At 38.9% G+C, this 18,139-nt stretch overlaps 1 protein-coding gene across 1 annotated transcript in view; it reads left to right on the top strand.

Annotated features, from left to right (window-relative positions):
- LOC119661059 (retinal homeobox protein Rx) overlaps positions 1 to 17,838 on the top strand; it is a 131,725-nt gene extending 113,887 nt beyond the window's left edge. Inside the window, exons 5-7 of the mRNA XM_038070260.1 lie at positions 15,862 to 16,027; positions 16,093 to 16,314; positions 16,454 to 17,838. Of these exons, the coding sequence (XP_037926188.1) occupies positions 15,862 to 16,027; positions 16,093 to 16,314; positions 16,454 to 16,833 (768 nt within the window). The 3' untranslated portion in view covers positions 16,834 to 17,838. The remainder of the gene's footprint in view (positions 1 to 15,861; positions 16,028 to 16,092; positions 16,315 to 16,453) is intronic.
- The last annotated feature ends 301 nt before the right edge of the window (positions 17,839 to 18,139 follow it).

Genomic DNA, 18,139 nt, shown 5'->3' with positions numbered 1-18,139 from the left:
CACACGGGTTGACCCCCTTAAATCGTTTGTGTTCCACCTACTAATCTAGACTCTATTGCATCATTCTGTTGTGGAAAATGATTCCAGTTTTAGGTTTAGCATTTTACGAGTGATTCCCCTCCTTCAAACTACTCCTACAAACTGTCTTATTTATGTGATCAAAGATGATTTTCTTCACTTTAATTTTGCACATGAAATATTATGTTATCAATCAAGCATCAAGGATGGTGGCTGCTGATATATGTACATACCACCATTCTCAATCAGTCGCTGCTCCTTTTCCCATTTAACGCTTATTAAAATTTCTGCCCCAAAAGTCAGTTAATAAAATTCAAAAGTCGATATTTGAACGTAATGCAAACACATCGCGTTGTACCTGTTTTAATTAAAATTTGTAAAATGTGTGTGTCATCATGGTCGCGCATTTTAATTGAGCATCGAATTACTTATCGGGTACATTTAGAAGCTGCCATTTTCACGGAGAAAGAGATACGCTCCCCATTTCGAGCAGAATATCTTCAAGGCCCCAATTGGTGTTTACGCGCATGGTCATGACATAGCAGTTTACATACTCTGTCTGTAAAAGTATTTTCACATACAGCCGTGGGTATATTAGAATTTCAACAGCATCCCTTTGATTTCGTTTCTGTTTGCCTACACACATGATTCTTCCCCATTCTTTACAACAACCAGCCTCCGCCTTTGGGATAAACGTTTCTCCCTGTTTTCGCCCACCCGATTTTCACACGGATTCTCTCTCACCTTACGAGGGTGAAGAAGTCCAACCACCCCTCGGAAGCCGGAGGCGCGCATGTCTTCAAATTACACAGAAGGTCGATGTGTTTACTTATTTTTAACAACCGATTTAACTAGTTATTAGAGGCCTAATTAAATGTCTGGCACGTGCAAGACTGTTGGCAACAAACAACTTGTGACAAAGCAAAGGACAATTACAGCTCGATTTTTGCAATTGCTTTCGGCTATGAAAACGTTTTGGAAGTGATCAAATACAAGGACCGGAGGGACGCACTCCCAGCAAACGCCCTTTGATTGCAACACTGTCAAATTTCCATCCTCAGTGCAGGAAGATTTTCTGAAATTAATAATAGACCCCAGTCTCCCTGAGCAATGGATGCATGGTTATCGTTATTTAATAGAGACTTTTCATGTGCCAAAAAGTCAAAGTTTTGAACAGGATCTTCCGGTAATCTAACTGCTGTTGGGAATCGGCGGATCCTGGGGTTGAAAGTCCTTCACAAATTCACGAGTTATTCATGATTAACCCTCTCAACTTCTACTTTGTTTTGAAGTTCTATTGGAGGGCTATCAAACATCTGCCAGATTGAAACGCTCTTCAGTACTCGCTTCAAGTGAGTGTAAACGCGTGCACATACTTGTGCTAATTTTCGTTAATAGGAGTCTAATCAATGGCACTGTTCTTTTTTACTATGATATGTTGAGTGGTTTATTTCAAAATGAACTTAGTGTGCGGATAATCAACGGGAATACAAATATGTCCGAATTTCTGTCACAATATCGACTGTGATGGCTAACATGGATTTTAGAGAAGAAGAGAAAGACAGAATTTACAAGAAGAAAATATTTCCACGGTATTTAACAAGGTCAAGAAATGTATCATAAGTTGTATTTAGCGAGAATATTTTGATACCTATAGGAGGAGAATTTTCACCACTCAATCGTAATTTTCTCAATATGTTTATAATGGAAGTATCCATATTTCAATTCAAATATATGCACACTTGATGCGGCCACACAATGGTTTCTAACATTGCGCCGCGGTTGAAAATACGCAGGCGTGTCCAAATCAGGAGGCTGAACTATATGGAGCAGAATGTGGCCATGTGGGGTATCAAATGAAAGGGCTCGTACTCTGCGAAACTGATATTGTGTGGAACATAAGGGAGCGAGGGCTCAAAATGTATGCACATTTTGTATTTGACGGGATTTATCGCAATATGAGACGTGTATGACGTCATCATCAGAAAAGGTGACTCTTATGATCCGTGTGTGTGAATAAAAAATTTATCACATAAGAAACAAAACCTTTAAAACCGAACCGTCCACGGATGTTCAGACCAATCTTATCTAGTGAGTTGTCAGCTACTCGGGCTTCTCTGGTACTGAATGTTATGTTATGATGATGGTAGTTAAGAAAATCCCGTTGATATCTGCTTGAACTATTCCTGTTATCTGTCGGTTGCCAATCATCAATCTAAGGAAAGTGGATTACATCAGTTAGTGGATTAGATCAGTGCCATCTGATGGTCAGTATTTGATCTCTGAAATAGCAGTGACCACTCCTTTTGCTAAACGACTATGGAATCTTACAAGTTTATTAAATAACCAATGATTTATTGGGAAGAAATTTGCGATAGAGGCCTTTCTATTTCGACATCCACTTTAAAAAAAAAATGCGGAGATTGGGACACTTTATGGAGTATGCCCTTGCCATGTTATGTGGAAAACAGATGTGCACTTCGAGAACACACATTAAATTTATGAGAGCGTAGTATTTGTTGGTTGGTTATTGTTTCTGTCGACACTCTTAAGCGATCCTGGGATACTTTTTTTCTCGCACATTATATGCATTGCCGATATTTCATCAATTTTAAAATAACTATCAATTATAAGCCAAGGACTGGTTTTCTTTTTTTAAGGTTTTGTGTTTACATCGATTCAATATCTGTGCGTCCGTCTGTCTGTCTTTCAGTTTGTCACACCGGATTTACTCGGAAACGACTAAACCGATTTTCACGAAATTTAGTGAGAATATGTGGTCTGCGTGCCCCTTTGTATGCAGCAAACATGCGAAATGGAAGTGTAATTTTTTTCACAGAATATGGTCATGCCATATCAAATGAAAGGGCTCGAATAGCACTTTCCGAAACTAGGTCTTATTCCTGATATTGAATAAAACATAGGGGAAATAGGGCTCAAAATCTGTGCCCCCGAAAGTGGAGCAGATCTCGTTCTCAGAACCTACCCAACCGAAAAATCTTACAAAATCACAGTGATGCATCTACATGAAATCTAGGCCTCAAAATACATCCCGTTCCGATATCTGCACAAATAAAGTTAATAATAGTATATTAACATGTTTTAGAAATGTACCGGAAAACCCCCTTTAAGTTCATGCTTGAACTACAAAATTTAGCACTTGCATAACGTAAGGCCAAACTTTGGAAAGTTTGAAGGAAATCCAATTATTATTAACAAAGTATAGAAGGTGAAACTTTTACATTTTATGTGAATTCCGTGCATTCGAAAACGTCTATGATGTCACCATCAATTCGTCAATATCACAACAAAATGGGCTCACGTGAATGGGAGGGCGCAGTGAAACATTTGGGTTTAGTTTGGTTTGGTTTATATCAGTATCAATTATTCCAGACAGCCATATGCAACTATTCATATGTAGATGTAAATGGCTTTGGAGTAGTGCCTAATTCAGATAGACATGTTTGTACATTGAACAAGCGATATTCAATATACGAACTTTATATATACATGTGTACACTTTTACGCACAAAGTAAGACGAAAATAGGTATACGATCAACTTATATGTATGCATATATGATAGAATACAGTATTCAGGTAATAGGCAATGTTTGATTGTTTAGCGTGAGCATTTAGTTTGAAATAAATACAAAGGAATATTTTGGGTTTTTAACCATGGGCGACTGGAAAAATGTGCGCAGCTTCTGACATTAGATGGACACAAAACCTTTAGATCCGAAACGCCAAATTCCGGCATTCTGGCGTGTTTCTTTCATTCATTATGAGGATACTAGAAATTTAGGAAAAAATAAAACAGGAAAGAAACTAAACTAAACTCCTCCCCTTAACTCTTTGGAGTGGCCCTATTTATTAGACCTATTGTATCTTCAGCTTCAATTCTCTTCCTCGAAGTAGACTTCGTGATGCTTAAGAACTGTTGAAACACCGGCACCGGCACTTCTAAAATCTGATACCCTACATAGATATACATGTGGACACGAAACGAAAATTTACATCTCTATTTAAATGAATTGAATACCCCTCCTTAAACTTCACACTCACTATACACATGTATTGGTAGACATTCATGGTTCTTACATACCCACCAGTAAGCCGACTTTAAGGAGGTATTATACCAAATAAAAAAAGTTGGGAAACTGGAAACTAGCTATTATATTTCAGGAATGAAAGATCCACTCCCACAGCAAAGCGAAAGGTCACTCCACAGCGAAAACAAAGGAAACTTGTAGTTCTTCATAATTTTGGACGCGGGTTTATATTTCTGTAAATTTTCATTATTCACATCGCACCTCGAGGCGATGACATTTATCCCCCATTTCAGTTAAAGAATTTCACTAGTTTTGATTTGAACATATAATGACGTAATTTTTTCAAGGAGAAGTGTGTGTGCCCAAAATATCCAACGGTCGCTGAAATTACCGCTCAGGTTAAAATAAACCAGGACATTCATAAAACGTCGTTATCGGTTATCAAAATGGATTCACTTGGATATACGGCTTCTTGCTTAAAGAACACAAACTGCATCTAGAAGCTTTTGAAAAACTATATCAATCACCAAACTGAAGGACGTGGTTTATGTATCGAATCGAAAGAAAACGTGTTAAACCCGGTTTACTTTCCGTCTATCTGTCTGCCCTTTTCTTATACAAGTGCAGAAACATTGAAAATGGTAGTGCAGAACTTTAGTCCACTAAAATCACCTCTGTTCACTCGGTATTTCCGCGGAACTGTCGTTTGAGATTACTTCACGGAGCAGGCGCGTGCACTAACAGCTCACCTCTCGTTCCATATTGCCCAGACTTAATCGGTATGTCCGCCTTCCTTTCTGCGATATATCTCTTTTGCTAGATAACCAAGGTAACATAGCATTCAAATAGGCGTCGTTGCTTATAAATCGTTAGGTGTGGCTCTCTTGCCTCATAGGAGAGCTCTATCCCGTCCACGAGAATGTCGATCGGACTCATTCTGACGATCATAAACACTCTTTGAATGTCGTTCTGCAAGCACTTGCAGCTCTTACGGGGCTCTGGCAATATATCGCTTCTAACAAGTCTTCCTTGGTCTGCCCTTTCTGCTATTTCTGACTGGTGTCGCATATCGAGATGACCACTCTTTACAACAGTACCCTTCTTCGCTACTTGCATACACACATATTTGCCATGATGCGTGATAATCCAGCGGTTTTTGACTGCCAAGTGGTAACTTTTGAGCTGCCAGCGCTTCACCTATCACTACCGCAAATTAGTTTTTTGAGCGTTTTGATGAGATCAGGCAATATTCTATTTTTATTTTGAGAACTTTCTCATCCGTTCGCCTGCTAATAAAATTGACTCTATCTTGTGGTCCACTAGTTTCAAGCCTTTTCCCCATCATTATTGAACAATTGAAAAAGATTCATTGACTATTCAAACCCATTGTATTTTTCGGCAAAGACACCGTGGTACTGAACTTCTGAACAGTCTTTTGGATTCACTAAAAGGTAGCTATGGGGCTTTCAAGTCTTGAAATAATACTTTTCCAGGTAATACGGGACTTACCCTATCCCTAAATATGTGTAAGTAAAATTTTCAATAATTTGTCTCGGACAGCTCTCAAACATCCTTCCGCCATATGGCTATCTCATGTTTGGTCCAACTGAGAAAGTAATTGTCAGCCTTCGTATGTTGTTGGTTTCTCTTTCACCTCTTAATCTATTTTTTTTATTTTAAATTTCAGGAACAAAAAACAAAATAAAACAATTACAATCTGTTGGCAATTCTTAAATGTTGAATAAGCTGGACCTCTCTATCTGTTCACCTGCGTTATTTAAAAGCATACGAAAATTTAGCCAGTTCATTAATTATTCTAACCTAGGCACTGTTATTAAGTAGCTTATAGATAGAGTTTTATTGCAAATTCCACAAAACTTCATTGTATCGAGCCCAATGTAATGAATTGCGACCTGCTATAACTTTATTAATTATGGCACGATTTTCACCAAACTTGGCAGTGTCATTCTGCATATCGTGGCGTATATTGCCCCAGAATGATCGTCGAATCAACGCTAGGAAGGTTTCTATTCAGTATTCCCATACACCTTCATCGTTTACAACCTCACCATATGCCAATGGCAAATAAAAAATATTGAGGTGTACTTTCCGAATCAGGTGTTAGTTATAAAGGGGAAGTATGCAGGAACTAGTGGACCACAAGATAGAATCAATCTTATTAGCAGGCGAACGGAGGGGAAAGTTCTGAAAATCAAAATAGAATATTGCCTGACCTCATCAAAACGCTCAAAAAACCAATTTGCGGTAATGATAGGTGCGCTGGCAGTCAAAAGTTACCACTTGGCGGTCAACAAGCGTTGGATTATGATGCATCAAGGCAAATATGTGTGTATGCAATAAAACTGCTCCAGTAAAACTAATAATAGTATATATTTGAAAATTTGCTGTGAAACCCCTTAAGTTTATCCTAAATTGCTAACATGAAGCAGCATTCTGGAAAGCGTGGTAGAGGCGCGAGCTGATTAACGAGGATTCATCCGAACACCACACCAGAACAATATAATTCGCCAGAAAGTGAAACTCACCCGCCTGAGTGGCTCGCCTACCTGTTGGTGGCGAGGTGGCATTCACGAGGTTAGCAGAGCAATCGTGGAAGTTTAGTCGACAATAAACTGTCATAGAAAAAAGTTGAATTCAGTTTTTTAGTATTTTTGAATTCAAAATAAATAACATTTTGTAATTATGGTTTAGAATTACTAAATGTTTAAAAATAACTTTATGTGCTTCATCATATTTCGTGTCGAATTACTGCTACCTAAGAGAGAAAATGTCAGTACCACAGTCCCACATATTCAACGTATCTACACTATAAGTTATATATAAATGAACGATGGTTTCATCGCAAATGTCTTAGAAAAAAAAATCAACAAAATCTTTTATACCTGAAGCACCGAGCGGATTACTTGGGGAAATGAAAAAAAAAAATAAGTAGTCAGTATTGTGCGTTGTCGTGTTTAACTCTCAGTGACTCGAACTTAAAACTAGATAGCTCAGTAGTTAGAGCACTGGGTTGTTGTCATACGGAAGGCCGCGGTTCAAATCTCGGTGGTGGCAGTGGGATTTGCATCGTGACTTGACGTCGAATACCAGTCGACTCAGCTCAGGTCCCCTCATTCACACCTGAGTCAAATCAGGGTAATAATCTCCGGCGAGCGCAATGCTGGCCACATTGCCTTCTACAGTGTTCTGTAGTGTACCGTTACGGTCTTGAATGAAGTGCTCTAACACACTTCAAGCCCTGATCCAATATGGATTGTTGCGCCAACGATTATTATTATTATTAAAGTGTATAGAGCCGGAAGCAGATTTTTTTCCAAGGACATGTTGAACGACCATGGCATTGATACAAAATAAAGTGTCTAATCCCATATCTAATTATACATAAACGAATCTTATTTCTTGGGTATCTGTATGCTATATCACCACGGTTTTAAAGAAACCCACTAATGAATACGTTACAATGCGACAATAATATTTTCCTCGTCCATTATATCTCTCACCCTCAACACAATCTACAATCTCATTAGACAAATAAACTCCAATCAATCAAATGCTAAACATATACAAGCGAAACAATTATCTCATCGAGCTGATTAATTTCAATCTAATTTCCTTATAATTGCGTTCATCAAATATATTTATCGTACATTATCAGACTTGCGATCCTTATCCAATAGTCGATCCCTGTGCTCAGGCTGCGTACAACGGGCCAATCAATATCGAGTAATTAGTGTCCCTTCGTCCTATTCATGAGTATATGGCCCCTATACATTCGTCCTCCCACTGCAGCAGCCCTGCATGGGGACACTTCAGATCAATATATTTCAATCACGCACACAAGCATAGGAAGAGCTCCATCCGGCAGCTTCGACCTCCTTCGGGAAGCTGAAGGAAAGCAGTAGTTTGAACAAATAAACCACTTTGCGTGGTAATTGCTTGCCGCATTTAATTATCAGAGTCCTAACAAGCAACGAAAGTCCTGACAGACAATTCCCTACATCCTCCAATTGAGCGCAACTATTTCATTTCGTTTCGAACCTGTGGTACTTTATGGCACTTTGTGAAAATGAAAATACGCTACAACACGAAATCAGATAAATAAATACATCGAGGAGATACTCCACGGCGATGGAAGGGTGGGCAAACGTTCATTAAGGTTGGTGACGTTTGCCAGGGAGCCAGCACAACGACAAATCGCACCAGCGAGTCGTAATTGTAATTTAATAAGGGCCCAGAAACCATTTACTCATTTACATGTCTCCTATTTTGAGCGGATGGAATTACAGTTTTGTTGCACTTGTTATAAATCACTTTAATTGAGCAATCCTTTATGCTTGTCGGCATTTGAACATAGGCACCCATATCCACACACTCATTACCTACAGATACGGGTATGTACATGCGAATGAATGTTTGTGCATTTTCGATAGACGTTCGTCCGCTTAATTTTCTCCAGAAAACTTTTGATTATTTTATGCTAAACTTTTAGATTTATTCGAATGGCATTTCCAGTTTTCATCATTCACCTTCACTGCCTGCTTAAGTTTACATAACGAATTATGCAAAAAGTTGGTCATGCAAAGTTCAAGGAGGCGTTCGCTGTAATTTTTGGGGACGGAATTAATTTTGGAATTCGCTTCCATTAAGCTTAGCTGACTTCCATTTTGAGAAAGGGACCCGTTGAGTGCTGCTCCTCACAAAGATGCAGAATCTTTTCTACACTGAAAAGAATTCACGAAGCGAATGTACACTGGGCGTATCAAAACACTTGTGTCCTTTTGCGAGAATGGAATGCCTATACAGTACGTTGATTACATAACACATGGACTGGTGATCAGGCATTTCTGGTGCAACCACGACGTGTTGCAAGACACTCCTCCTGAAAATTGTTGCTTCTATCAGAACGGAAATGACCTCACTCACTTTGGCTCTCCAATCATTTAACAAAAATCTTATTAACATTCGCCACCATTCCAACTTATAACTATACAATAAAACCCTAATATGGATTCACCTAGCAATGTCCTTCTTATCCGAAAGAGCATTTGCCAGAGGTGGAGGCGCGGGTCTCGATGAGTTTTCGAAACCTGACTCCTCCCTGTCGAGTTTCGAGAAAAGAAAGGCAAGAAAAAGGAAAATTCAATTAGCAGAAGCTTTAATAAAAATTAAGCTTTTCACTTTCCCTCGACGAGATGCTGTGTGCGAGCATCGTCGGAACGGTCGACGCTGTAAAAGCTGAGACGCTGTCTTGGAGGTAATGACGAAATTAATTAAACGTAATTCGCAGGATTAATTATGATGTAAATTTCATTAAGGCGTTGGCACCACCACGGTCTATGTACATAGATGGTTACTGATGATGATGAATTTAATGATGAAAAGAGAACGGCGCAAACGAAGTTTGATGGTGATAACGACAGAAAAGCGCCATTAATTGTATAAGGACAAGTGCTGTTGTTGGTAGATGTTGTTTGATAGCATGTTCATAGCCTTGCCCACTTCACAAAAGTTAAATAGGTTCCTTAATTCATTTGCATGTTTAACTTTTCTAATTAATTCTCATTGCTAAGATCACCTTGAGCTTTTATAAACTTTATAATCTATTGCCCGGAAGAAACTACCTCATTACACATGAAATGCAATGAACTAAATGTGGAAGGTTAGATTTTTGCGACCACTGTTGAAAAATAATATTGGTGTATTTGCTAAATTTCTTGTCCTGACAGAGAAAATCAAGCTAAAAATTTGAATCTTTATACTTTACAAATAATCAATAATGGAGGCGATTTATACTACCTCTCGAAGAAGTACTGTCTCCCTCTGATACATAAATGACAGACATTCTCCCGAAACATATATATCGTAGTTTCACTTTATTCTTCTTCTATGGACCTGTAAGTATATCAACTATTGTTCTCAGGTTGCTCCCGGTTAGGTTCAACCAATCCTGCAAACGTTCCATTCATATGTTCCCAAAAGCATCCTGAACAGTTCCGTTCCCAGTAGGCTGGTCCAATTTGTCCCTCTTCCTTCCTATCATGTTCGTGCAACCTGTACTAATTATAGCCCCTCATCGGCTTGGAAGCGATTTGAAGTTAAGTTGGTTGGGTGTCAGGCTTTCTATCTCGTTAGCCCTGGTTCAAACTCCGGAGATCGTGGATGTTTATGTTCGTCTTTGTACGTTGCACTTGTCTTGATGATGATGATCGTTGAGATTCCAAAGAAGGCACCCTTGTTGAATGCTGAGGGTAATTTCCGTCGTTGCAAAGACAATGGCTAAAATAATCTTAGAGCCAGATTGACAGAGAGCAGGCTGCTTTCTGCTCCGGATTCTCCTGCATAGACCACATCAGCACCCCACGGATCATTCTGGACCAGTGCGCGGAGTTTACATCTTTGCTGCGTTTGGTTACGCCAAGGGTGCTTGGCGCAGAGTAGTAGAGAAGGAGTGCGGCTGTTTCGGAAAGTCGCGGGGGGGGAGAGCTGAAGCACATTTTGGGTAACCATGAAATGTTACACGTAGGTGTGGTTGACGCGCTATAACCCACGAACCATATATATATACTTGCACTTTTCTTACTGCTGCAAGCCTATTACTTGCACAGTGTTAAGTGCAATGATAATGAAATTAGAGAGCGGTTTCAATGAAAATAAAATGGTGGAAAATAGCGCCTACTGCCTATACGCCGCAAATGAAAGAAAAGACTACATATGTATATCATCAGCCACATCATTGCCCTCTATCACAATATGTCGCAGAACTTGTCCTCCTGCGTGTTCCGATTATCAAAAACTTTCATAATAGTTTGTAGTCCACCGGAGTAATTTGAATGTCTTAATGGTCGCTTAGCTTTCAATTACAATATTCTCCTTCCTATTGCCATTTAGCGCTCAAAACCAAAATGAGGGGCAACTAATTGCCAATAGTTTCAGCTGTCACCACAACAAAACGCCGGATGAAGAGTTGCGCGTAGCCAATAGTTCCTTTGGAGATTGGATTAAGTGCACCTGTCTGTGACGTAAATTTGCGATTCAATTATTCTCAAACATTCGGAAAATTGACATCTCTTCGGAGTTTGTGTGATTCTTTGATTATTTTACTAAGATTATCTCTGATAACCCTAATTGCCACATCATACGTGACCATTGACTGCATTTTTGAGGAACCTCCCCATTTGCTTCCTATTTTCCATTTGCAAATCATGAAAGCTGCTGAAAACTTACTTTTAAAGAAGTGTTTCCCAAACATTTAACTTCTATACCGTGTAGTATGTGTTCTAATTTGTTTCGGAACGAATGGCGGTCTTTGCCGGATCAATCCTCAGTCTCGGTTAGTTCTATAACAAACGATGTCCTTATATTTAACCCTGTAGATTAGCACTATATCATCACTATAACCCATTTCCCAGTGTTAGTCACCTCGTCTTATACAACACTCCTCATTAACTGTGTATTCATGATTATATGTAGAATTCGTACCTGTTCGCGCCTCCCCTAGTCTGGTTTCCAGCATTTTGCTCATCGAGAAGACCAGAGTGTTCCAGACTCTCTTGCGAATAAGGATATTGTGTATTTCCGCAAGTGATTGATTGTTGAAACCACCTTCGGTATCCTTACAACTGGTTCCTTCCTTTGTGTCTTTTGCATCGTTTAATACATCCAATAATTAACGTTGTGCCAGCTGTTGATTGAGATCTCGGGACGGTATGTAAAATATACAATGCACCGTTGATTTCATTGACAACTGGTACCTCAGGCATTGATGTTCAGTAAATCCAAATAGAACCACAATGGTATTTATAATAAAGGAGGGTACTGCATGTTCTTTGCCTTCTAGAGCTGAAGGCACAACCCATCAGTTCTCCGTAGAAATTAAATATCTAAGAGACACTTTAGGTGAGAAGCTTATTCGGAGCAAAAATGAAGCGAGAGAGAGAGAGAGTTTGCAGTCGGACTATTACTTCGGCTCAGGCCTCATGTAGTAAAGTTTCTATCTTTAGATTTATGTTCACTTGTGCAGCCATAGTGTGGTGCGTTAAAATGAGACAAATGAGTTTTCACTGTAAACTAGCCTCGCTACAAAGAACTGTGTGTTTGGGTATTACCAGTGCTATGAGCACGACTTCCGACGTAGTTCTAGATGGGTTATTCAATTTTCAGCCTTTACTTATATTTATTAAAAGCACTGCAATGAGGAACTCACAGAGTAATTCATTTAGATGCGATGAGTTCTTGGCAGTTTCTGTTCCTCACACGTTATCATTCAAAAATTACTTGTCCATTTTCTGTTGCATCTAATTTTTCCAATAGGATTAGCTTCTGAAGCCCAGAACAAAGACGGCTATGAAGGCACCCGCTAGACAGGCAAAAAGGAAAGTAAAAGAAGTTGAAATACCGGAAGCTGGACGCTACAGATATAAAGATTTTGTGTTTATCTTGTGTAAGAAATTTCCTATTCACGTTTTCCTATTCGTATATAACTTAACTCAAAATATTCCTTGGTATATATATGGGTTTCCAAACTCTAACTCCACTGTTCACATGAGTTTACTTTAACATATAAGATGATGACGTCATACACGTCTTAGAGTCCGATGAATTCACATAAAATACACAACTATGACTTCCTATAACTATAGGTGGGTTTTTGTCAAACCCTTCCAAATTGTATATTATGTTATTATTATTTGCTGCGAACCAAATTTCGTATTTCTAAGATGAACTTGGTAATATACCATTATTAGCTTTATTTAAGCAGATACTGGAAAGGGATGTATTTTGGGGCCTAGATTTCGTATGGATTCACATTGTGATTTTTTCAGATTTTTCAGTTCAATAAGTTCTGAGAGCAAGACCTGTTACAATTTTTAGGGCCCACATTTTAAGCCTTGAGCCCTCCCTCCACTATGTTTCACCCAGTATCAAAAATATTATCAGTTTCGAAAAGTATTAAGTCCTGAGTGCTTTCATTTGATACTCCGCGTGACTATATTTTGTGGAAAAATATTGCACTTCTCTTTCACATGTATGGGGCCCCCTTATACTCAACATAAAATGGCGTCTGGATAGCTAAGTGGTTAGAGCGCAAGGCTGTCGTACGGAAGGTCGCGGTTCAAATCTCACTGGTGACAGTGGAATTTGTATCGTGATTTGACATCGGATACCCGTCGACTCAGCTGTGAATGATTACCTGAGTCAAATCAGCCGTCCGTTTTCTGGACAAATCAAAGGGAATTTGCTTGCTTGCCTACTAGCGCACTTACAAACGTGTGGACGGCGATGTTTGGTCTAACAAATCGAACGTTGGAGGTTTGCAGTTGGCAGCAAGTGTCGAGCATATGGAGCCGGCAAAACAGCTTCCGGAGCTTGGTAACAGCGACATTACTGACGGCACATCGATCAATAGGAATTCCTACTGACTAATAAAAAACATCTAACCAGATAGACCACGTCGTGGTTCACTGTAGCTTTAGGAGTCTAGATGTGTATCATAAATAATAACTCAGATTAGTCTCGACAGGGAATACCATTTAATGGTCTGTCCGCACGTGTCAACGTTCTTATCGAAACTTTTGAAACGTGGGCGACACCTTGAATGGCGTTTAGTATTCGTCACATTCTGTTCTTCTCTCTGTGTACCAAAAAATCCGGCACTTTGGTTGTGGCGGAATTGCAAACTAATCTCATCTTTATCACGCATCGAAACTTGAAAACCTAATCTAAACTACATAGTTTCAATTATAATGTCTTTTTCATGGACCATATTACTCGCAAACTTAATTAGCACATACATCCTATATTCATATCTATATCGAGTAATTTATGCTAGTAAACAAACAACTAAAAAAAAGTTAAAAAAGGAAAACTAAAATTTCCCCTTGGCCCAACCGTTTATATAATTTGACTTTATATGATGATGACGTCATACAGATTTTAGAGTGTAATGAATGTACTTGGACCTTCTAACATATAACTCTGCTAATAGTAGCTGCATTTCATTCAAACTTCCCAAAGTTATGTCATATATTATCCCTTACACCAATGCCAAAATTTGTACTTCTAGGGTCAAATTACAGGGGGTTTTCACGTAAATTTCTAAAATGTAGGAATATACTATTATTAACTCTATTTCAGCAGATATCGGAATGGGATGTATTTTGGTGTCTAGACTTCGTATAGATGCACCATTGTGAATTTTTTTTGAGATTTTTCCACTGGATAGATTCTGAGGACGGGACGTGTTTCACTTTTTAGAGCTCATATTTTCAGCCCTCACTCACACACAACCGTTTCCCTTAAGCGATTCCACACCATGCGGCTCTTGAGTAACTTGTATTTCAACCTTGCTCTAGTAGTTAGGTTATTGTATTTTTGCAGTTTATGACCATTCTTTTCCTTACTTCAAAACTCCAAATATATATTGTGAAATCCTTGCTGTTTTTCCACATAGTTTTCTCCTGGTCCCGAATACTGTTGACGGAAGAATCCAATTGGGTTTGAATGAAGAATTCCACAGTTATCTTTCGCTTATCCCTTCAACTTAATCTGTAAATTTTGCTTGCAAACATTATTATGAAGTCGGGAAACCGAAAGCTGGACGCTTCAGGTATGAAAGGTTTTGTTTGCTTCTTCTGTGAGTATATTTGAGTGTAGAACTATCCCATTTGTATATAGCCCGTTATGTATATCCATTTAGCATGTCTCATTACCCACTTTAGTGTAATATGCATATTTAGCTGCAGTAAATTTATAAGGTAAAGCCAAATTTAAGCTACTGTAACTCTGTTACTAATAGTATTATTTTGATCAAACTTGGGGATAATATGCTTTATATTATATTTTGTGCTACTACTAACTTTTATAACTCTGGAATAAACTTAAGGAGGGTTTAACTCAATTTCCCCAAAAATATGGTAATATACTATTATTAACTTAATTTGAACGGATATCGATATGGAGAGTATTTTGAGAACTGGGCACCATATAGAGGCAGATTCATGATCTTTTTCAGATTTTTCGGTTGAGTAATTTCTGAGAATGGGTCCGTTAAAGAAATGATCAGTTTGCACCCCTCCCACTCCCCGCCTTTTTAATAAATCTCAAAACTAAGACCGGCTTCGACATGTACTAATCGAGACATTTCATTTGATATCCCACATGACTATATTTAGTGAAAGAAATTTTTACACCCCTAAATCTCAACGTAGAAGGATATCACTCACTACATATCTGGGGGTTCACGGGTCCCATATTCTCACCAAAATTTGTGTCAATCGGTATAGCCATTTCTGAGAAAAGTACCTGTGACAGACAGATAGACAGACAGACGGACAGACAGACAGAAAGACAAATATTGACCAGATTTTAATAAGGTTTTGTTTTACAAACAAAACCATAAAAATGATAACAAATTGAAGTTCGATTTCACAGAATATCCCTTCCTATAATATTATCGAAATATTTTTATAAAGGTAAATCTTTTTATTGCCATGAAAGTTTCTGACTTCAGAATGGTTAAAAACGCGTAAATCTACATGAAAACCACATTTCAAGCAATTACTATATTTGCGTTGACGCTACGAACCCGCTTCTTCAAATCTGTTGTAATTATGAAAGTATGACAAGATTTCAATGTTTTATTGAATCACTCTTAGTCTCATATTTTTCCTCTTACCAGAAGCAGTTACTTCCTATAAGACTATAGGAAAGTACTTTCTATAAGAGAACAGAGAAGAGCTAACACATAATTTATATTTATTCTCATGTTTTCAGGTTTGGTTCCAAAATCGGCGTGCAAAATGGCGGCGTCAAGAAAAATCGGAAAGTTTGCGACTCGGACTCACCCACTTTTCACAGCTTCCTCATCGGTTATCGTGCAATGGCGCAAGTCTCCCGGTTGATCCATGGCTCTCGCCTCCGTTACTCTCAGCACTACCAGGTATTATAAATTTATGTAAATTTCAGCTATTTTCATGTTTTACTCAATTTAGACTTTTTCTTTAGGATTCCTTTCGCATCCGCAAACAGTATATCCCAGCTATTTAACCCCACCCCTTAGTCTGGCGCCATCTAATCTTTCAATGAGCTCGCTAGCAATTGGACATCCGAGTGGACCACAAAATTTACGTATCTCGCCGCCAAGTATGGCCACAATGCCACCACAATTAAATGTTCCAGCAGGGATGCGACTGTCTCCCTCTCAGTCATCAGGAATGCCACCAGCAGGTAAAAACTACAATTTTACATATTCCGCCAGAGAAATGAAATACAAGTTTAATAATTTTTGAAAACGTAAGCTGTAGCTATATGCATACTACTTTTCTGTGGGACGTGCAGCAATTAACGAAAACTTTTCTGCTTTTAGCAACTCGTCATTCACCGTCAGCCGCTGCAATTCACCATCACCATCATCATCAGCCACCACCATCCCAGCCGCACGTATCCCCACTCACGACGAACAGCATACCCTCGTCATCGTCGCCACAGAACCTATCTCTGACACCATCCCCCCAAAACCTTTCCAATTCATCTGTGGTTCTCAGTCCAGAAGCTGCCGGGGTACCCAGCAAAGTTCCAAAAATAGATGTCTGCGAGGCAGTGGACGCACAATTATTATCTCCTAAGGAGAGCACTGTCACCGTTTGCGATTCGCCCTCCGACATCCGAAGCAACTCCATAGCCACCCTCCGCAATAAAGCCAAGGAGCATTTAGAAAGTATAAACAAAGGGTTGACTATGGTATAATGGATGCTGCTCTGAGGGGCCTGCAGTCCTCGGAAATTTATTACATTTCTCCCGGGATGAAATTTCACGGACTCAATATAAATAATAAAATATGACGACAAATTGTAATTGTGAAATAAATTCCTAGAATAAGCAAATTATAGACTTGATAAGGCGTAATGTGTAATATTGTCAATTTAAACGCGTTCAATATTAATTTATCTCGATAGCATGTAGAGTTGCTGTGGGTGCCTGTTAGGGCGGGCCCGGGATTTTGTTTCCTTTTAAATTCACTCCACGCAGTGTGCAGTGGGCCGTAAACTGTTCACGTCAATTGTAAAAAAGCGAAGGATTCAACCACCTACTACATTTTAATTTCGGAACTTCCTTGTATTTAACGACTTAGAATTAGAGCAATCTTCATGAGCGGAATTACAATCTGTTCTAGCAACGTGCATATTTTTTTCACATTTAACCAACACCGTTCCTTGTAAGGTGTGGAACGGGATATCCAGTATAGATGCTTTCGTAGTTCTAAATGCCATTAAGAGGAGGCGCCAGGAATCAAAACCATCCAAATCAAATAATATTCGACTAAAGTTGATCAAGCCATAATGAAATTGAAGGGTTCTGTTCGCAGACTAAGCTCAATAATAATGAGAAGGAAACACCAACATAAAAGAAGTTCTCGCACCTATTTCGGAATGATCTGCACAATCTGAGCAATCACATATCCTCGATGTTTAACAATAATTTATGTTTTCCGGGGGTACGCGAAAGTCGTGCTTACCCAGAGTACCTTGTGGAAAGGAACAATTTCTTCTTATGAAATCTAGAGTTCATCATAAGCTGACAGAGTTTTTAATTTCCAAAAATATTTGACATTTAGCAGGATGTGAATGTTTGCGGCCTGCTGCATGTAGACTCGAGAAAGTTCAGCGGTGATTACTTCGTTAACGGTTCATTTCTTAAGCTTTCCTGCTTTTAATTTCATATTGTAATTTAGATAAACATAATTAAAACTTAATAAAGTACACATAATGATGTTCAATTTTGTTGGGTTTGCTTCTGTTGTTGTTATGGATGAAATGAATAATGATAGCGACCTTTGAATCCAATGCCAAATAACTTTGCTTTTAGGGTGGCAGAGTTTCATTCAAGGTAATCCTGCCACGCAACGTTCAACTTCTCCTTCCTCCTCTTCTTCCAATTTCGGAAACCGAGAAGCGTGTAACTTGCGTTGGCCACTGAGTCCTCCCATTTGCTGCAGTGTTTTCCAGGTGGCCACTAACCTTACGTTTGAGTAAGAGCCTGGGAATTCTTCTAA

Source organism: Hermetia illucens, chromosome 1 (genome assembly GCF_905115235.1).
Source record: "Hermetia illucens chromosome 1, iHerIll2.2.curated.20191125, whole genome shotgun sequence".
Lineage (NCBI taxonomy): Eukaryota > Metazoa > Arthropoda > Insecta > Diptera > Stratiomyidae > Hermetia > Hermetia illucens.
The sequence above is the reverse complement of the archived record's forward strand: the minus strand, read 5'-3'. Positions and strand labels throughout refer to the sequence as shown.